The 17165-nt window shown below is 48.5% G+C and overlaps 1 protein-coding gene across 6 annotated transcripts in view; it reads right to left on the bottom strand.

Moving 5' to 3' along the window:
- Window positions 1–4999: 4999 nt before the first annotated feature.
- The window catches only part of POLR3E (polymerase (RNA) III (DNA directed) polypeptide E (80kD)), a 37645-nt gene continuing 25479 nt past the window's right edge, over window positions 5000–17165 (bottom strand). For 4 of the 6 annotated variants that reach the window (XM_011987915.1, XM_011987918.1, XM_011987917.1 and 1 more), the window contains 8 exons: window positions 16616–16697; window positions 15153–15212; window positions 14904–15061; window positions 14285–14346; window positions 13246–13766; window positions 10830–10907; window positions 7223–7348; window positions 5000–5796 (listed from right to left, as the gene is read on the bottom strand). In XM_011987915.1, coding sequence (XP_011843305.1) covers window positions 5740–5796; window positions 7223–7348; window positions 10830–10907; window positions 13246–13766; window positions 14285–14346; window positions 14904–15061; window positions 15153–15212; window positions 16616–16697 — 1144 coding nt within the window. In that variant the 3' untranslated portion in view covers window positions 5000–5739. The remainder of the gene's footprint in view (window positions 5797–7222; window positions 7349–10829; window positions 10908–13245; window positions 13767–14284; window positions 14347–14903; window positions 15062–15152; window positions 15213–16615; window positions 16698–17165) is intronic. The other 2 variants (XM_011987916.1, XM_011987921.1) reach the window with 2 other exon arrangements.

Below are 17165 nucleotides of genomic sequence, written 5' to 3'. Positions count from 1 at the left end.
AGGCTCAAGTGATTCTCCTACCTCAGCCTCCGAAGTAGCTGGGATTACAGGCACCTGCCACCATGCCTGGCTAATTTCTGTATTTTTTAGTAGAGACGGGGTTCACCATATTGGCCAGGCTGATCTCAAACTCCTGACCTCAAGTGATCCACCTGCCTTGGCCTCCCAAAGTGCTGGGATTATCTTTTTCCATTTCTAATTGTATGAGTCTTCTCTATTTTTTGTTAGTCAGCTAGAAGTTTGTCAATTTTATCTTTTCAAGAAACCAGCTGAATTTTGTTTATCTTTTCATTTTTTTCAGCTCTGGTCTTTATTATTTCCTTTCTTTTATTATTTTTGAGACATAGTCTTGCTCTGGTCTTTATTATTTCCATTTATGTATGTATGTATGTATGTATGTATGTATTTTTGAGATGGAGTCTTGCTCTGTTACCCAGGCTGGAGTGCAGTAGTGTAATCTCACTGCAACCTCCGCCTTCCAGGTTCAAGCGATTCTCCTGCCTCAGCCTTCTGAGTAGCTGGTACTACAGGAGTGTGTCACCATACATGGCTGTGTTTTTTGCATTTTTAGTAGAGACAGGGTTTTGCCATGTTGGTCAGGCTGGTCTCAAACGCCTGACCTCAGGTGATCTGCCCACCTCGGCCTCCCAAAGTGCTGGGATTTACAGGCATTGAGCCACCTCACCTCGCCTATTTCCTTTTATTAACTGGGCCTAGTTCTTTTCATTTTCCTAGTTCCTTAAGGTGTAACATTGGGTTGTTTATGTGAGGTCTTTTCTTTTTGATGTAGGTGGTGATTGCTATAAACTTCTGTCTCAGAGCTGCTTTTGTTGTATTTCATGTTTTGTGTCCATTTTTGTCTCAAGATATTTAAAAAATTTTTCCTTTTAGTTTTTTTCATTGGCCTATTTGTTGTTCAGGAGCATGTTTAATTTCCACATATTTGTAAATTTTCTGAAATTCCTCCTGTTACTGATTTCTAGTTTCATATCATTGTGGTTAGAAAAGATACTTAAAGATTGTGCCCTAATATATGATCTGTCCTGGAGAATATTCCATGTATGCTCGAGAAGAATGTATATTCTGCTGTTGGATGGAATCTCCTGTATATGTCTAGTAGGTCCATTTTGCTTAATGTGTAGTTAAAGTCTGATGCTTTCTTACTGATTTTTTTTGGGGGGGGGGCCTTGACCTTTACTGAAAGTAGGATATTGAAATCCCCTACTACTGTTGTATTACAGTCTATCTCTCCATTCAGATCTATTCATATTTGCTTCCTATATTTAGATGCTCAGATGTTGGGTGAATATTTACAATTGTTAAGTGACCCCTTTATCATTATACAGTGACCTTGTCTCATTTTACAGTTTTGACTTAAAGTTTATCTGATGTAAGTATAGCTCTCTTGTTCTTTTTTGGTTTCTATTTGCATGAAATACCATTTTCCATTCCTTCACTTTCAGTCTCTATGTGTCCCTTACAGGTTCAATGAGACTTTTTGGCAGCATATAGTTAGATCTTTTTTTTTTTTTTTTAATCCAGCCACTCCCTGTCTTTGGATTATGAAGAGTTAAACCATTTACAGTCACAGTAAATGGATTAGAGAATTTAATCCATTTACATTCGCAGTAGTAGCTCCTTACCTACCAGTAGGGATAGGTATTTTGTTGCTTTCTGGTTGTTTTGTAGATCCTTTGTTTCTCTCTGTCTTCCTTTGTGATTTATTTTCTCTAGAGTTATGCTTTGATTCGTTTTTATGTTTTCCGTATCTGCTGTAGGTTTTTGCTTTGTGATTATCATGAAGCTTATGTAAAACACAGGGATATTTTAAGCAGGTAACTTTGATTGCATTAAAAACTATACTTTTATTCTACTCCCGCCCACATTTTGTTTGAGGTCACAATTTACAAATTTTATATTGTGTATCCCTTAACAAATTAGCTATTAATAGTTTTATTTTTTAACCTGTATACTAAAGATAAGCAATATACACACCACCATTACAGTATTAGAGTATTCCTGAGTTTGACAGTATACTTTTACCAGTTTTATACTTTCATGTGTTTTCATGTTACTAATTAACATCCTTTTCTACCAGCTTGAATTCCCTTTCACATTTTTTTATAAACACAGAGCTGGTGGTGATGAAATGCTTCAGCTTTTGTCTGTCTGGGAAAGTCTTTTTCTCCATTTCTGAAGTTTTGCTGGATAAAGTATTCATGGTTGGCAATTTGTTCTCCTTTAGCACTCTGAATGTATCATCCCACTCTCTCCTGGCCTGGAAGTTTCTGCTGAGAAGTGCTAGCCTTATTGGAATTCCCTTATATGTGATCTACTTCTTTTCTCTAGCTGCTTTTAGGATCTTCCCTTTGTCTTTTGATTTTTGACAATTTGATTATAATATGTCATGGTATAGTTTTGTTCATATTGAATCTGATTGGAGACTTTTGATATTCTTGCACCTGGATATTTATATCTTTCTCCAGATCTGGAAAACAGTAGTAGAAAACTACTGTTTTGTGACTTCTTTTTTTCTTCTCCTTAGTAACTCAAATATTTGCTCTTTTGGTGCTGTCCCATAAATCCCGTAAGCTTTCTTCATTCCTTTTCATTCTTTTTGTTCCTCTGGCTATATTTTCAAATAATCTGTCTTTGAGTCCATAGATTCTCTCTGCTTTATCAATTCTGTTGATGCTCACTATTCTATTTTTTCATTTCATTCATTGTATTTTTCAACTTTAGAATGGTTTGTAAAAAATAAATAACTTCGATCTATTAGGTTTCTTGATTTGGTTGTTTTCTTGATTTTGTTGAGTTATGTATGTGTATTTTCTTGAAGTTTGCTGAACATCCTTGAAACTATTTTGTCAGGCAGTTCATAAATCCGTTTCTTTAGGGTAGATTTCTGGTGCTTTGTTACTTTGGTGATAGCGTGTCTCCCTGATTGTTCTTGATCCTTGTGGTCATATGTTGATGTCTGTACATTGGATGAGGTGTAAGGACTGATTCTAATCTTTGCAGTCTGACTTTGCGTGGAACAGCCCTTCACCAGTGAGTCCATTCAGAGATTCTGGGCAAGTTGTCTGGTGTGGTCTGTGGGCAGGCTTGCTGCTGGAGTCCTTGAGCAGGCTGACCTAGTACCTAGGTCAGCAGATGGATGAGCCTGGTGCTTGCATGCATAGGATTAATCCTGGAACGTAGGTCCAGTGGAGTGGGCCAGTTGATTGGGTCTGCAGGGGTACAGCCAGAGCCTGAAGCTACAAGGGCAGGCCTGGATCCTGCATCCAGGGAACTGACCTGAAGCCTAGCTCCACAGCCTGGAGCCTGAACCTGCAGGAGTGGGCCTAGGTCCTGGGTCCATAGGGACGGTTCTGGAGCCCCAGTCTGCTAGGGCATGCCTAGCATTGAGGCTATGCCTGGAACCTGAGTCCACTAGAGCTTGGGTCCACGGGTATTGTACTGGAGCCTGGGATTGTGGGTGCTGGCCTGTGGGCATATAGCTCAGCCTGGAGCCAGGGTATATAGATACTGGCCTGGAGGCTAGGTCTCTGAGGGATGGATCCTGGGGTCCTGGGGGCTGGCCTAGAATCTGGGTCTGCAGGGGATATTGGAGCCTAGATCTATGAAGGCCAGCCCGGTGCTGGGGTTTACTCAGATGGGGCTGGACCAGGGTGGGGAGGGGGTGTCTGCTAGAGTATGAGCTCATGGGTACAGGCCTGGCAGTGGGTATGCTTAGAACCTGTGTTCCTGGGGCAGGCCTGGAGTCTGGGGCTGGCATGATTTTGGGGTCCAGTGTTTACTTCCCTCTCCTTCCTCCAAGTGGAGGGTCTCTCTCTCTCTCTACCCTGTGCTGCCTCGGGTTGGGGAGAGGGTAAGCTAGGTAATGTAAAATTGTCCCTCCTATCCTCTTCAATACATCTTATTTCTGTGGTATACCAAGGTGCTGTAATCTCTCATGGTTCCTTAGCTCTTGTGAAGGTATTTCTGTTTGTGGATAGTTGTTTAAATTCATGTTTCTGCAGGGGGACGAGTGCTGGAAAGTCCTATTCTGACATCCCATTTCCTCAATTTTTTTTTAAAAACAATAGTTCCCTCCTGTATTCCTTAAGTTTCTTTTTCTTGCTATTTGAGTTTTGTGTTTTAACTAATTGTTTTTATCAATGTAAGTATTTAAGGCTCTGACTTCTCCACTGAGTCAGTTAAGTTCTGCAAGGTGATGGGACTAACATTCTGTGCCATCCCACATGAGCATTTCCCCTTTCAAAGTGAGAAGGAAGGTTAGGATGGAAGAGCTGAGACATATTCCAAATCACTTTTGGTAACTTTACTTTTCAGGTTCATGTATGTTAATAGTTAGAATCAATATACGATCAACCTGTTAAGCAATGTTACCAAATACTTATTTGGCAAAGTGCATCCTTGATCAATGCCTTAGTGATTCTATAGCTAAAATATTAGATGTTTTATTTTGGGGGGGTGCGGAAATAGCATAGACCGTCATTTAAACCTTCAGACAATTAGTGGCTGTGTTGTACAAAAAAGATGGCAAAAGCCTTAACTATATACCAAAATTCACATCTCACCCAACCTAGCTTACTCTTATTTTTTCCATCCATTTCTAGGGCTGTGCTGTCCAATACTGTCGCAAATAGCCCCATGTGGCATCTGAGCACTTACGATGTGGCTAGTCCAAATTGAGAGTGTTGAGGAAAGTGTAAAATGCCAGATTTTGAAGACTTGGTACAAAAAAAGGTAAAATTAATATTTTTATTATATGTTGATGTTTTAGATATTTTGGGCTAAATAATATGCTAAAATGACCTTTTTAAACTATTTTAATGTGGCTGCTATAAACTTTCAAAATTACGTACATGACTCACCTCTTTCTAGTAGACAGTGCTGCTCTGTTTCCCTCCATTAGCTCTGTTCCCTCTAGATACATGTAACGCTGAGCCCAACAAGATCGCCTTTCTGTAATCATTTGAAGATAGCACCATGATGCTAGTTTAGTGTTAGCGTTTATTTTAAAAATACACAAAATAGAAATTTTTACATCAAAGTGTGATAACCTCACTTACACATTGTTCCATACTTACCTGGTTTTGTTTGCATCTTTGTGCAAACATTAAAAGGAGATGGATTTGATTCTGATTTTTTTGCTATGGTTCATGTAAACAGTTGAGACTGCTACATAAAGTAGGTTGTTGTCAAAGGTAAAGTGGCCACAGAATCCCAAGAGTAGAATAATTCAATTTGGTTTAATGAAATTGGTGGAGGTCTTAGCAGATAGATAATTCAAGACTAAATATTGTCTTCTAGGCATTTTAAAAATTAAAAACTTTGAGGTTTTCTTCATGTTGTAAACATAACTTAGACCTTGTTGGCATTAAGTTTACAAAAGAAAATATTAAATCATGATTTTTATCATCCTGCCCATGTCAGTATACACTCTCTTTATTATGAGAATGAAACCAAATAATAAGCAAAATACATCAGAAATTTCAAATAGTACTGCAAAGAAGGTCCCAGCTGGTCTCTTCTGGGAGTGATCTAACTTAAGCTGACCCTGCTACTGGCTGAGGATAATCCCTTCTGTCCACTGCACCATGCAATGCCACAGGCCATGAGATGGTCAGTTCCTCTTGCTCTGTGTCGTCTGAAGCAAGTCGAGGCTCTACTTCTGGTTCCGCCCTTCTTCCTTGGGCTTAGATTTGCTGGGTTAGTGGTTTGCTACTATTGTCAAGATTGTACTGTCCCTTTAAGGTACCACATGCCACCATAGCTTACACAGCAGTCCTATGAGAGAGAAACAGGGTAAGTGCAGATTTTTGCAGGTAAGGGAGCTAACTACATTCTGTCCACAATATCAACACTTGATTTATGATCAGTGAATAGAACACAAATAGGAAATCAAAAACTGCCTAAGCATACCACCATGGTTACTACCAGCCACCCTCTCCTCAGGGGTAGTTTTTTTTTTGAGACAGAGTTTCGCTCTTATTGCCCAGGCTGGAGTGCAATGGCACAATCTCGGCTCACCGCAACTGCCGCCTCCCAGGTTCAAGCGATTCTCCTGCCTCAGCCTCCCAAGTAGCTGGGATTACAGGCATGCACCACTACACCCGGCCAATTTTGTATTTTTAGTAGAGATGGGGTTTCTCCATGTTGGTCAGGCTGGCTTCGAACTCCTGACCTCAGGTGATCCTCCTGCCTCGGCCTCCCAAAGTGCTGGGATTACAGGCGTGAGCCACTGTGCCCAGCCATTCCTCAGGGGTATTTTAAAAGTGAGGGTGGGCCGGGCATGGTGGCTCAGGCCTATAATCCCAGCTACTTGGGAGGCTGAGGCAGGAGAATTGCTTGAAACTGGGAGGTGGTAGTTGCAGTGGGCTGAGAGTGTGCTATTGCACGCCAGCCTGGGCAACAAGAGCGAAACTCTGTCTCAAAAAAAAAAAGTGAGGATCTATGAAATACAAATACTGACATGCCCAGAACAAGGGTGCTTAAAAAATAGTATTACTTATATGGCTCTGGATGTTTAATCAAAACAAGACACCGTCATCAGTTTTCTGTGTCTCAGTGTTGCTGCAATATATGGTTGGTATTTGTACTACAGTCACTTCAGAAAAGCATTATAGCTTGAACATTAGGTGCTTTCATATATAGTAAACAGATACTCCTTTTTAAACCAAATTTAAGAATGGATTCTACTGAGAGTCATGTATGTGGCTATGGCAACAATCAGAAGAGTAGTTCAAAATTCAAGGGGGAGTGGAGTGAGGATTCTCAACTAGGCCCTATCATTTTAGAAGATGCCTACCCACTGCCAAGCTCACCCAACCCACTGTATTTTGTTGTTCTATTTCGTTTTAGGCTTTTAGCAGCCTGAAGCCATGGTTTTTAGTTTCTGTCTCTAGTGATAAGCAGAGAAGAGGGATGAGAAAGGGGCATTACTGGCCCAATCAGAAACAGAAATTAAGCACCCATGGCTGTGTTCTTTCCTTTGGACACCCCTGTGACTATATTATTTGAAGGGGTCAGTCCTCTTGCACATACCCCCTTCCCTAACCAATGCCAATCATTAAGAGTTGCTGAAGACAAGACTGTCTGGGGAGGGGGTCCCAAGGAAGCCTGATTTCATATACACAAAGACACTAGAGTCCCTTCTCCATGCTGTCAGCCCCTTTCAGAGTCTTTGATATTGTTATGCACAAAATGGAGGTACCTTTAGTACTTTATCCACCTCCTGTTTACTGAGATCTTCTCCACACTCTTGAGTCAACCGAGACTGGATCATGTTTCGGCGAACCCGGTAATTTTTGGAAAAAATTTCAAGCAAAACCTGTCGATGCTTTAGTAGCAAAAACACGTTATTCTGGGAAACAGTGATCTAAAATGAGAAACATCCCTGAACAAGACACCCAAGCCATGCACCTAACTTTGTGTTGCAGTCTCTGATTAAAAACCCTCATCCAGTACCTCTGGTTAAAGATGAGCCAAGTCATCTCTAGAGACCCAGCAAGACAGTGTACAGAAATAAAAGCATAAATAAAAGTAAAGGCATTAACGCTTTGTGTGGAAACTTGAATATAAATAAAAATAAAGGTATATGCCAGCATAACAAAAGAACTGGTGAAGAGACATGAGAGGATGAGTGGCTTGAACGTATTTCTGCACGGTAAAATGCAGGAGTGCGTCGGAGTTAGCAGGCAGGCGAAGCCACCATCTAAGCTGCACAGAGATGAGAAGAGGGTGTCAAAATTGGTGTGAAGTCTTAACACACAAACATGCCACTGCATCCATGAAACAGGATGCCGTAAAATACGTTACACCCCAAAATAAAAATTGAATAGAAAATACTGAATTCAGTATGTCTAATATCTGTCATAAGAATTCTGAAAGACCACAAAAAAGTCTAACAACTCACAGGATTTTGTAAGAACTCAATTGTCTAGTACAATAATGACCTATACCAGGGCACAGCTGAAATTGCACTGACTGATATACAGAATAATGAAAAATTCTGCAGTTTGGTATAAAGGAAAGAATACAGGCCAAATTTAAAAGACCAAGAAGGGGAATGTTATGGAATTTCAACAACTCTGAAAACGTAAACAATGGAAACTCTCTTAAAGATGCTTCATGCCGGGCACGGCAGCTCACGCCTGAAATCCCAGCACTTTGGGAGGCCGAGGCGGGCGGATTACCTGAGGTCAGGAGTTCAAGACCAGCCTGTCCAACATGGTGAAACCCCGTCTCTACTAAAAATACAAAAATTACCCAGGCGTGGTGGCACATGCCTATAATCCCAGCTACCAGGAGGCTGAGGCAAGAGAATTGCTTGAGCCCGGGAGGCGGAGGTTGCAGTGAGCCGAGATCGTGCCACTGTACTCCAGCCTGGATGAAAAAAAGACAAAAGATGCTTTATGTATTACTGTTTGTCTGGGACTAGAATTTTGAGAGGCAAATCATTTGATCACGTAAAAATAGAAACTTTTACATCAAAGTGTGATAACCTTACTTACACATTGTTCCATACTTAGCTGGTTTTGTTTGCATCTTTCTGCAAACATTAAGAGAAGATGGATTTGATTCTTTTTTTTTTCTTTTTTTTGCTATGGTTCATGTAAACAGTTGAGACTGCTACATAAAGTAGCATTTGCCTCCTGAAAGTCTAGTCCCAAACAGTAATACTGTATTGTAATACTGAAGGTTAAAAGAAAGCCATTTTAAGACATGAAAGAATGCAGACAACTCCTGTCTCTTTAGAAGCTAAAGCAAGGAAGAAGCAGAGATTCCACAATTCAGCAACAGCCATGGCGAAGAGCCAGTCTCACTGGAGAAGCAGAGGGAGAGGCTTCCAGAGAACCAGGCTTAATTAAGCAAAGTATCACCCTTGGTACACATGTGTTCAGAAAATTACACAAGTGAAAACAGGAAGTAGTGAACAAGGAAATGCAATCATAGTATATATTACTGATGTTTGTTTGGCTCTACAATGAAAGGATTTTCAGTTCATTCCGTGACAGTGCTATAAACAATGATAGCCAATTAAAAAGAAGTAAAGGCCGGTCATGGTGGCTCATGCCTGTAATCCCAGCACTTTGGAAGGCCAAGGTGGGCGGATCACTTGAGGCCAGGAGTTCGAGAGCAGCCTGGCTAACGTGGTGATACCCCCCCCCATCTCTACTAAAAATACAAAAATTAGCTGGGTGTGGCAGCACAAGCCTGTAATCCCAGCTACTCGGGTGGCTGAGGCACAAGAATTGCTTGAACATGGGAGGCGTGAGCTGAGATGGCACCACTATACTCCAGGCCTAGGTGACAGAGGTTATCTCAGATGCTATCTCAAAAAAAAAAAAAAAAAATTGGCATAACCTATCTATCTCTACAGTCTCCTAAAATAGTTGAGAGTTAAATCTCATCCACCACAATGGGAAGCCCATTACTAATGACAAGCTGATTTTTTTTTTAATGGGGGCAGCTGTTTTAGTGGTATCTTTTGGTGATTTAAATGCCTGTGATCCTAGCACTCTGGGAAGCTGAGCCAGGAGAACTGCTTGAGGCCAGGAGTTCAAGACTAGCCTGGCCAACATAGACCCTGTTTGTATTAAAAAAAGTAGTAATAAAAATGGTCACCTCTGAGGGGTGGCAGTCAGGTCAGGCAGTGCAAGAGCTTTCCTATTAAAACTTTTAGTCTGATTTGATGTTTACAAATCTGCATTTATGACTTTTTTTTTCCTTTTTCTTATCAAAGTATTTCAGATACCCTCTATTCCGGCCAAAAGCACTCAAGCTAGGTCAGGAAGAGGCCCCAGCCCCTTAGATCCTCAGTCTGCCAGTTGGCTTCCCTAAGCGGCAACTGGGGACAGAGAGCTCAGTGGGACTTCTGCTGACTCCCTGCTCCCCACACCTTAGGAGCAGGACCTAGACACAGTCAGACTGACTGGCGTTTTGACCATCAAGTTAGGTACGTTCACGGCCTAAGAAAAGCTTCTGGGATGCAGGGTCCGTGACTGCACCACACATGCACAAGGTGCTGCTGCTTCCACTCACATTTCTGGGCACTGGACACCTGTGACCCTCCCTGCCACGGTGTGACTAGAGGCAAAACGACCAATTTCTTTAACCTAAAAGTCCAGAACCTGAGACCTGACAAGGAATCCTTTTGATTCCTGCTGCCAGAGGCCACCTGAGAAATGTGCGCCACCAGCGCTCTGTAAGCCTGGCTGGCATCAGAGTCGCTCAGGAAGCTTTACAGAAATTCAGATACCCAGGACAGTACCCCACACCTACTGAACGGAACTGAATCTATGTATTTTTTTTTTCTGAGACACAGTCTTGCTCTGTCGCCCAGTCTGGAGTGCAGTGGTGTAATCTCGGTTCTCACTGCAACCTCCACCTCCCAGGTTCAAGCAATTCTCCTATCTCAGCCTCCCGCCACCACAGGTATTTTTAGTAGAGATGGGGTTTCACCATATTGGTTAGGCTGGTGTCGAATTCCTGACCTCAGGTAATCCACCCGCCTTGACCTCCCAAAATGCTGGGATTATAGGCATGAGCCACCATGCCCAGCCTGTATTTTTTAAAAGATGATTCTGATGGAGCTGGCTCACAGACTGGCATCTGGGAACCACTGGTTTAGGTTCGGACTATTAGCAGATACAGCTTATTTTGTCAGCGTACAGACTTGCAGCAGAATATTTAAAACCGAGTGTGCCAGAAAATCTGCATTGTGTGGCTGCACCTCGGGTGCACATGTCCCTTAAGGCCTCCAACCCTGCAGGAAACCCCCCTACTCTTGGGGAAGATGACAGCAAAGTTCACCTCACCTGATCACTCATGTCTCCAGACTCCCAGAGGGCAAACACCTTCTGCTCATCCGGGGAAGCAGCAGTCTGTGGGGGAAACTGACCAAGGCCCAGGTGTGAGTTGCTTCTCCATCTCTACCCCATGGATCCACTTGCTTGCCTCACCACTCCCTGTGTGCCCCAGCCCAGATGCAGGAACGTGAGTTCCAATCCCAGCCTTGGGCAGCCACAAACCTGCGCCTGTCACCTCACCATGGGGAGGAGGCCAGCACACCCCCCCAGGGCCTGACAGGGCTCCAGCAAGAGAAAGGGGGAGTGTGATGGGCCCAGTGAAATGCCCAGCTTCGAGTCTGCACATATCCTCCATACAGTGGGGAAGCTGCGTCTGTTTCCCTATCAGACTGGCACCAACTCAACTCTGCTTTAACACCCAGAGTCCTCCCTCCTGAAGACGCCAACCCTGATGGAGGGGTGCCCCCTTCCCCATAACTCCTTTAGGGTACCCTGGGGATTCTTTTCAACTGCTTCCCACACGCACCGTGTCAGTGTGGGTTACAGGCACTGCCTGACTCCCAAGCAATCCAGGCCACTTTGTCCAAAGGTGGACCAGGACGAGTGTGACACAGGCCTGGGTCCTGGAGAGAAGGGGACAGGGAGGGGGCGTCTGGGATGGTAGTTTCCAGTCCTGGTTCCATCACACAAGTAGTAATAATGGTTATTACCAGTAAAAGCCCTGTGAGGCCTCCAGTACACACTTGCATTTAAGCATTAGAAACGGGAGGTAGTACGTGGGGAAAAGTAAGCTCAGAGAGATTTAGCTCACTGTCCATGGTCACACAGCTAGTAAGCAGCAGAACCAGGAGTTCAAGTCAAGTCCTCGATCTGTTCGCTTGCCCTGGACCTCAGCTCCCTCACGTAGAACACAGAAGTGGCTGGGATCTGAGGTCTCTTACATCTTGGATGTGATTACGATACAGTCTCCTTGTCAGGATGGCAAGGAGAGCGTTACAGCTAGGGCCATGGTGCCTCCTGAAGACGCCAGCCCCACCCCAAAGCAACATGGACAGAGGGGGTCCGGAAGGAGCGGTGGGGGTGTCTGAGGGTGGCCATGTCCCACCCCTCACCTCTGTCCACTCCAGCGGCCCAAAACAACCTTGCTAATGTCAGGCAGGTGTCCTCCCTAGCCTGGCCCAGCTCATGAAGAAAGGTGAGCTTGTGGAAATCCAGACCCATGTGCTGGGTGGGTAGGAGCCCAGACCCCGCCAGTACCTCCCACAGGGGGCTGCCTGCCAGCAGGGCCAATCCCCTGACACAGCCTAGGTGCCACAGGGCCTCCTGTCCTAGTTTCTATTCCTCATATACAGGGATGGGCTTTGGCCTCAGATCATCACCCAAGGCTGCAGGCGCTCCTGACCTTGGCAATGAAAAACATCAGTGCTTTCTTAGAGACCACCACAGCCCCACCTCACCCCATTTTGCTGCCAGGTCTGGGCAGAGCCTTGTGGAAAAGGAGCATGGGAAAGGTATGCCTCAGGCAGCACCTGGCACTCTCCATCATCAGCGCAGGGAAACAGTCCCCAGCACACACTCTGCTCCTCCCTGTCAGGGCCCCTCCCAGTTATGGAAAAGCAGCCCATGGGGAAGGGGGCAGGAGGCTTGCAATACCACACTCAAGGCCTGGCACTGCAAGTGCTGGGAGCACAGCGCTGAGCTGGTCAGCTTGCTTCTGATGCACAGGGAGGCCGCCAGGACCCAGCCCAAGCTCCAAGCTGGGGTGCTGGCACAGCTGTGGGGAAGCAGCTCATCTTAGCTGAGCACAAAGGATTCAAAACTCCAGGCCACTACACTGAGGTCCAAATTCCAGCTCTACTACCTCCTAGGTAGCGACCTTTAAACGTACATTTCATTCCTTGGAGCCTCAGTTTCTTCATCTGCAGATTGCAAAGAAGATCAAACGATCTTAGAAGTTAAATCATTCCAAACAATGGCAAAGCTAGTAGGAAACCGTCAGGCGTTCTTGGTGGAGGACAGGGTGAGAAACCAGGCAGAGGCCCTGTTTCACTAGGCCCTGCGGCAGGCTAGACAATAGGCCGGGCCTTCAGACACCCTATGTAGCCCCTACCACAATCCTGTGACATAAAACCCAACATGATCCCACTTCATGAGGACAGAGCCTCGGAGAAGCTGACTTGCCCATGTCACACCTAGGCCCACATGAGAGCAAATGCTCACCAAGCATGGCCTCCCGTGTCCCCACGTGGCCTCCCAACAGCTGGTTCTCCCCACCCCCATCCCCCATCCCCCTGGCAGGCAGGGCTCAGGCCCTTCACCAGGTGAGCCAACTTCTCCCCACAGCTCCTTTCTGCGCAGGTGCCCTCCGGAGAGGCCGCAGGCAGCCCCTTTATCCGCCTATCCCAGCAGCGTGGGCTCTACTTACAGGCACCAGTATCTGCTTGCAACCAGCGGCCAGCACCGTGTCCTGCAGCATGCGGTCCGAGATGCCGCTGAAGAGTGTGTGGCCGGGGGGCAGGCTGGCCAAGTGCAGGTTGAAGAGGCGCTTGAGTTCGCTCAGCGTGAGCACAAACTGTCTCTGAAAGGTGGCCTCCACGAAGGCCCTCAGTTCCCGAGCCACAGGGGTGCCGGCGCAGCCCGGGGGCGGGTGCCCATTGAAGCTGTCCGTGCCTGCAGCCCGCCCGGGAGGCAGCCCGTTGGCCAGTTTGCTGTGGAGGCCGCTGGGGGAAGTGTCCATGGGCTCCTCCTCCTCCGCCTCCTGCTCGTCGTCGTCCTCGCCCTCCTCGCTCACCGGCTCCTCCTTGATCCGCACACCGGGCGGGACCGCAGGCGCCCGCAGCTGCTCCTTCCGCCGCTGCAGCTCCCGCTCCAGCAACGCGTGGTTCTGCTGGGCCTTGGTTTTGGCTACTTGGATCCGCTGGTCCCCAGAGACCAGCCCAGCAGGCCCTGCGAGGAGGGAGGCAGCACTGCTCAGGAGGGCACAGGGATCGGAAGCCAAAGGCCCAGCAGGGGACCGTGGGGCTGAAGCGAGTGGCCCGTCCTGGTCTCATCCCCAACCTTTCTCGGCAATCAGCCGCCCCATCAGTGAAGTGAAAACTGTCCAAATGAGCCAAGAGTCATGCGGGAAGGCGTGCTGCTGAGTTCCTCCCCCGAGCATCTCTTCCTGGCCCGCTTGTTGACCCAAGGGGGTGAGTGGGCCTCAGAGGCCTGGAACCCAGACCCAGCCCTGGAATCCGCAAGCCTCCATCCCTGAGGCTTGCTGCTGGGCAAGCGACCAGCTGCGGTCTGTGGGTGGCGGGAAAGGAAGGAGGGAGGAGGGTGGAGGGTAAAGGGTGGAGGGTGGAGGGTGGACAGTGAGAGCCCTCCACCCTCTCCAGGCCTGGGCCTGACAAGCTCTAGCACAGCAGCCCTTCCGGAGTCGCAGTGAGGAGCCGGGGCCGCCCAGCCCAAAGCCCCTCACACACCTGACTGTGCATCCGGCTTCTTTGGCATGGTTTCCTTTACAAGATTATAGACTTTTTCCAGTCTGAAAAGAAGAGTAACCCCATTAACTTTAAACCACGTCCCCTACCATCTGCTTCACAAGAGAAACAACCACCCCTTAGGCCCCAGGACGTGCTGGTTACTGACAACAGCGCGGGCTTGGAGCTCTGTCAGCCCTACTGGGTCCCTCTTCTGGCAGTGCACGGCCCCACGACCACCCTGAGCCCATCAGTCTCCTGCCAATACCCCTCTGGCCCCCAGGCCCGGGCTCTTGCTCCTGACTGCTCCCTCTCTCCATCACATCCCTCTTCCCTGAGCCCTCAGAGCACAACCGCCCTGATGAGCAGGTGCTGACTGTGTGTCCCGTGCTGAAAGGACGGTGGGATCAGCCAGCAATGCCTATCAGCCTGGGGCAGGAGCGTGGGGGAGCAGTGTGGTGCCACGGACCCCCACCTGCCCTTCATACACAGATCCAGCCCAACTGTGCTCTCCCCAGACGTGGGGTTTCAAGAGGCTGCTCGGATCCGCCCTGATAGTGCTCTCCGGGATGTGGGGTTGCTGGGATCACCGGGCTGCCCCTCCCCAGCCCCAGGTGCTTACTTGGCCTGGATACCCGTCCACAGCATGTGCTGCCGCTGGACCACATCTGGGTGCTTCTTGATGAACTCCCCGTCGTAAGGCAGAATGAACTCCCAGCCTTTGTTGATCCTCACCACAGCCATGTGCTCCAGGAAGTCCTTGACGTCCTCCGCGCAGAGCTGGAGGGAAGGGGGCCCAGGGTGAGAGGCACAGCCAGCCCCCTCCCCTCCAGCAGCAGCCTGGGCCTCAGACCACAAAAACACCACTTACTTTGGTCACCGTTGCCACCTCTTTCCTAACCACCCAGCGGCTCTGCGTGAACTTCCACATCTGAGGGAGAAGAAGCAGCACATTCTGGGGGCAGCCACAGACTGCTTCCAGGACTGTCCCGGGAACTCACCTGGCAGGCCTGGGAGCCAGAGCTTGGGACAGACCTGGGCTCCTGGCCTTGACTCTTCCCAGCAGTGTGGCCTCAGGCAGTCCCTTCAGCTCTGCACCTCCCTCCTTTTCTCTTCCATAAAGGAGCTCCAGGCCCATCTCTTCCAGGGGGACCATGAGACCACCTACCCCACCTAGACCACAGCGCTCCCTGGGGCGGGAGATGCCCTGCCCGGCTCCCAGGATACAGTGAGGACTCGGGCTGGGAGGGGCTGCCATAGACACTCGCGCTCTGCATAGGTGGCACTTCACAGTGGTAGCTGCTAATGGCTGGTGGGAGGCCGCCTATCCTTGCAGAAGCTCTCGGCCCCCTGCAGCCTCCACTCTGCCTCAACAGGTCTCCTGCACTCTGATTAAATTTGTGGGGTGACTGGGAGAGGTAAGGGTGGCTGGCTGAGAGACACAGGGAATGGATGACTATCACCTATGCTAACGTAGACTGGACCACACCCCCTCCCAAGCCCCCAGTTCTGACAGTGTCTACACACTGGAGTGGGGCGGGCAGGGGCAGCTGGGGACAAACGGCACTTTATCTGGGAAGGCAAGCCTGGGAGTGGTGATCGTGCATGCTGACGCCTAGGAGCAAAGACGCTGCTCAGGCACCAGGACACCGACTGCCCAGAGGAGTTGGGGAGGCTCCTTCGGGAAGAGAAGAGGCAGATGCTTCCTTCAGCTTAAGGGCTGCCTTGTGACTGGGACGGCATACCAGCACGCCAAGGGGTGCGGGACAGCTCCTGGAGGACATGCTTCAGCCAGCACCAAGCCTAGGAAGACTGTGGCTCCCAGCTGCATGGAGTTCCAGGCCTTGAGAGGGAGGCCATGGGTAGGGTGATGGGAAGGGAGACACCAGCTCAGGAGTCCCAAACTCCAGGGACAGGCACAAGGGAGGCAAAGGCACCCTGGGACTGTGGTGAACTGAGGACCACTAGCACCCTGTGGGGAAGTGGCCCCAGGGGTGTCAGGCAGTCCGATTACCCTTGACAGCTAGACATCTGGTTTGCATCAAAATTTCAATTTATAAAATCTGACAACCAAGGCAGTATTTCTAAACCACCACTCAGGCCGAATGAAACGTGCTTCTTGACCCACCCCAACTGTGCTAGAGAACCGGAAGGTTCTTTCGAGCCTGAGACTCCAGGCTTCTGAGGGGAAGGAGGAGAAAAGCAGAGGCCAGGGCCTCCTCACACCCGCCTCCAACTGGAGCCTCTGCCAGGCCCAGGTCTTCAAAAGCTCTGCACCGCTGGCCCGCTCTTCCCACGCCCCCACCGTGGGTCCAGAGAACCCAAGGTACTTACAACGAAGTCTCGGCCCCGGCAGAGCACCTCGGCAGGCACGCCGCTGTGAGGGCTGGACGAGTCCTTGGGGTATAGGATGTCACTGCCAATGCAGGTGAGGGTGGCAGGTCAGTCCCTGTCCTGAGTCCCCTCTACTGCTGCCCCTCCCGGCCGAGTCCCAGCCCACGCCTCTTTCCAACGTGGGCTGGGTACAGGCCTGAGCCCCGAGAGCTCCCCTCAGGAGCCACATTTGTGAACACACACCTGGGAAAGAAGCACCCCCCTACCCCACACCCACCCCCAAGAGTTCTTCCTCTTATTACCCCTCAACCCACCACGCACACCAGCCTCATCCTAAGCCCCCTGCACGTTCAGGGAGAGGTCACGGGCTCAGAGACAGACAAGGTGAGGAACAGCCCGGGACCTCAAGGAGCCCAGGACTCTGGAAGACAACTGGTCCCTGCACGCGACACCAAGAGAACCAGGGATGAAGCCATCTGCACGCCCTTGGCCACCTGCTGAAAGGGGCAGGTGGGCATGAACCGAGGTCAGAGGCAGGGGAGGTGTGTTA

This window comes from Mandrillus leucophaeus, unplaced genomic scaffold, assembly GCF_000951045.1.
Source record: "Mandrillus leucophaeus isolate KB7577 unplaced genomic scaffold, Mleu.le_1.0 Scaffold32, whole genome shotgun sequence".
Taxonomy (NCBI): domain Eukaryota; kingdom Metazoa; phylum Chordata; class Mammalia; order Primates; family Cercopithecidae; genus Mandrillus; species Mandrillus leucophaeus.
The sequence above is the reverse complement of the archived record's forward strand: the minus strand, read 5'-3'. Positions and strand labels throughout refer to the sequence as shown.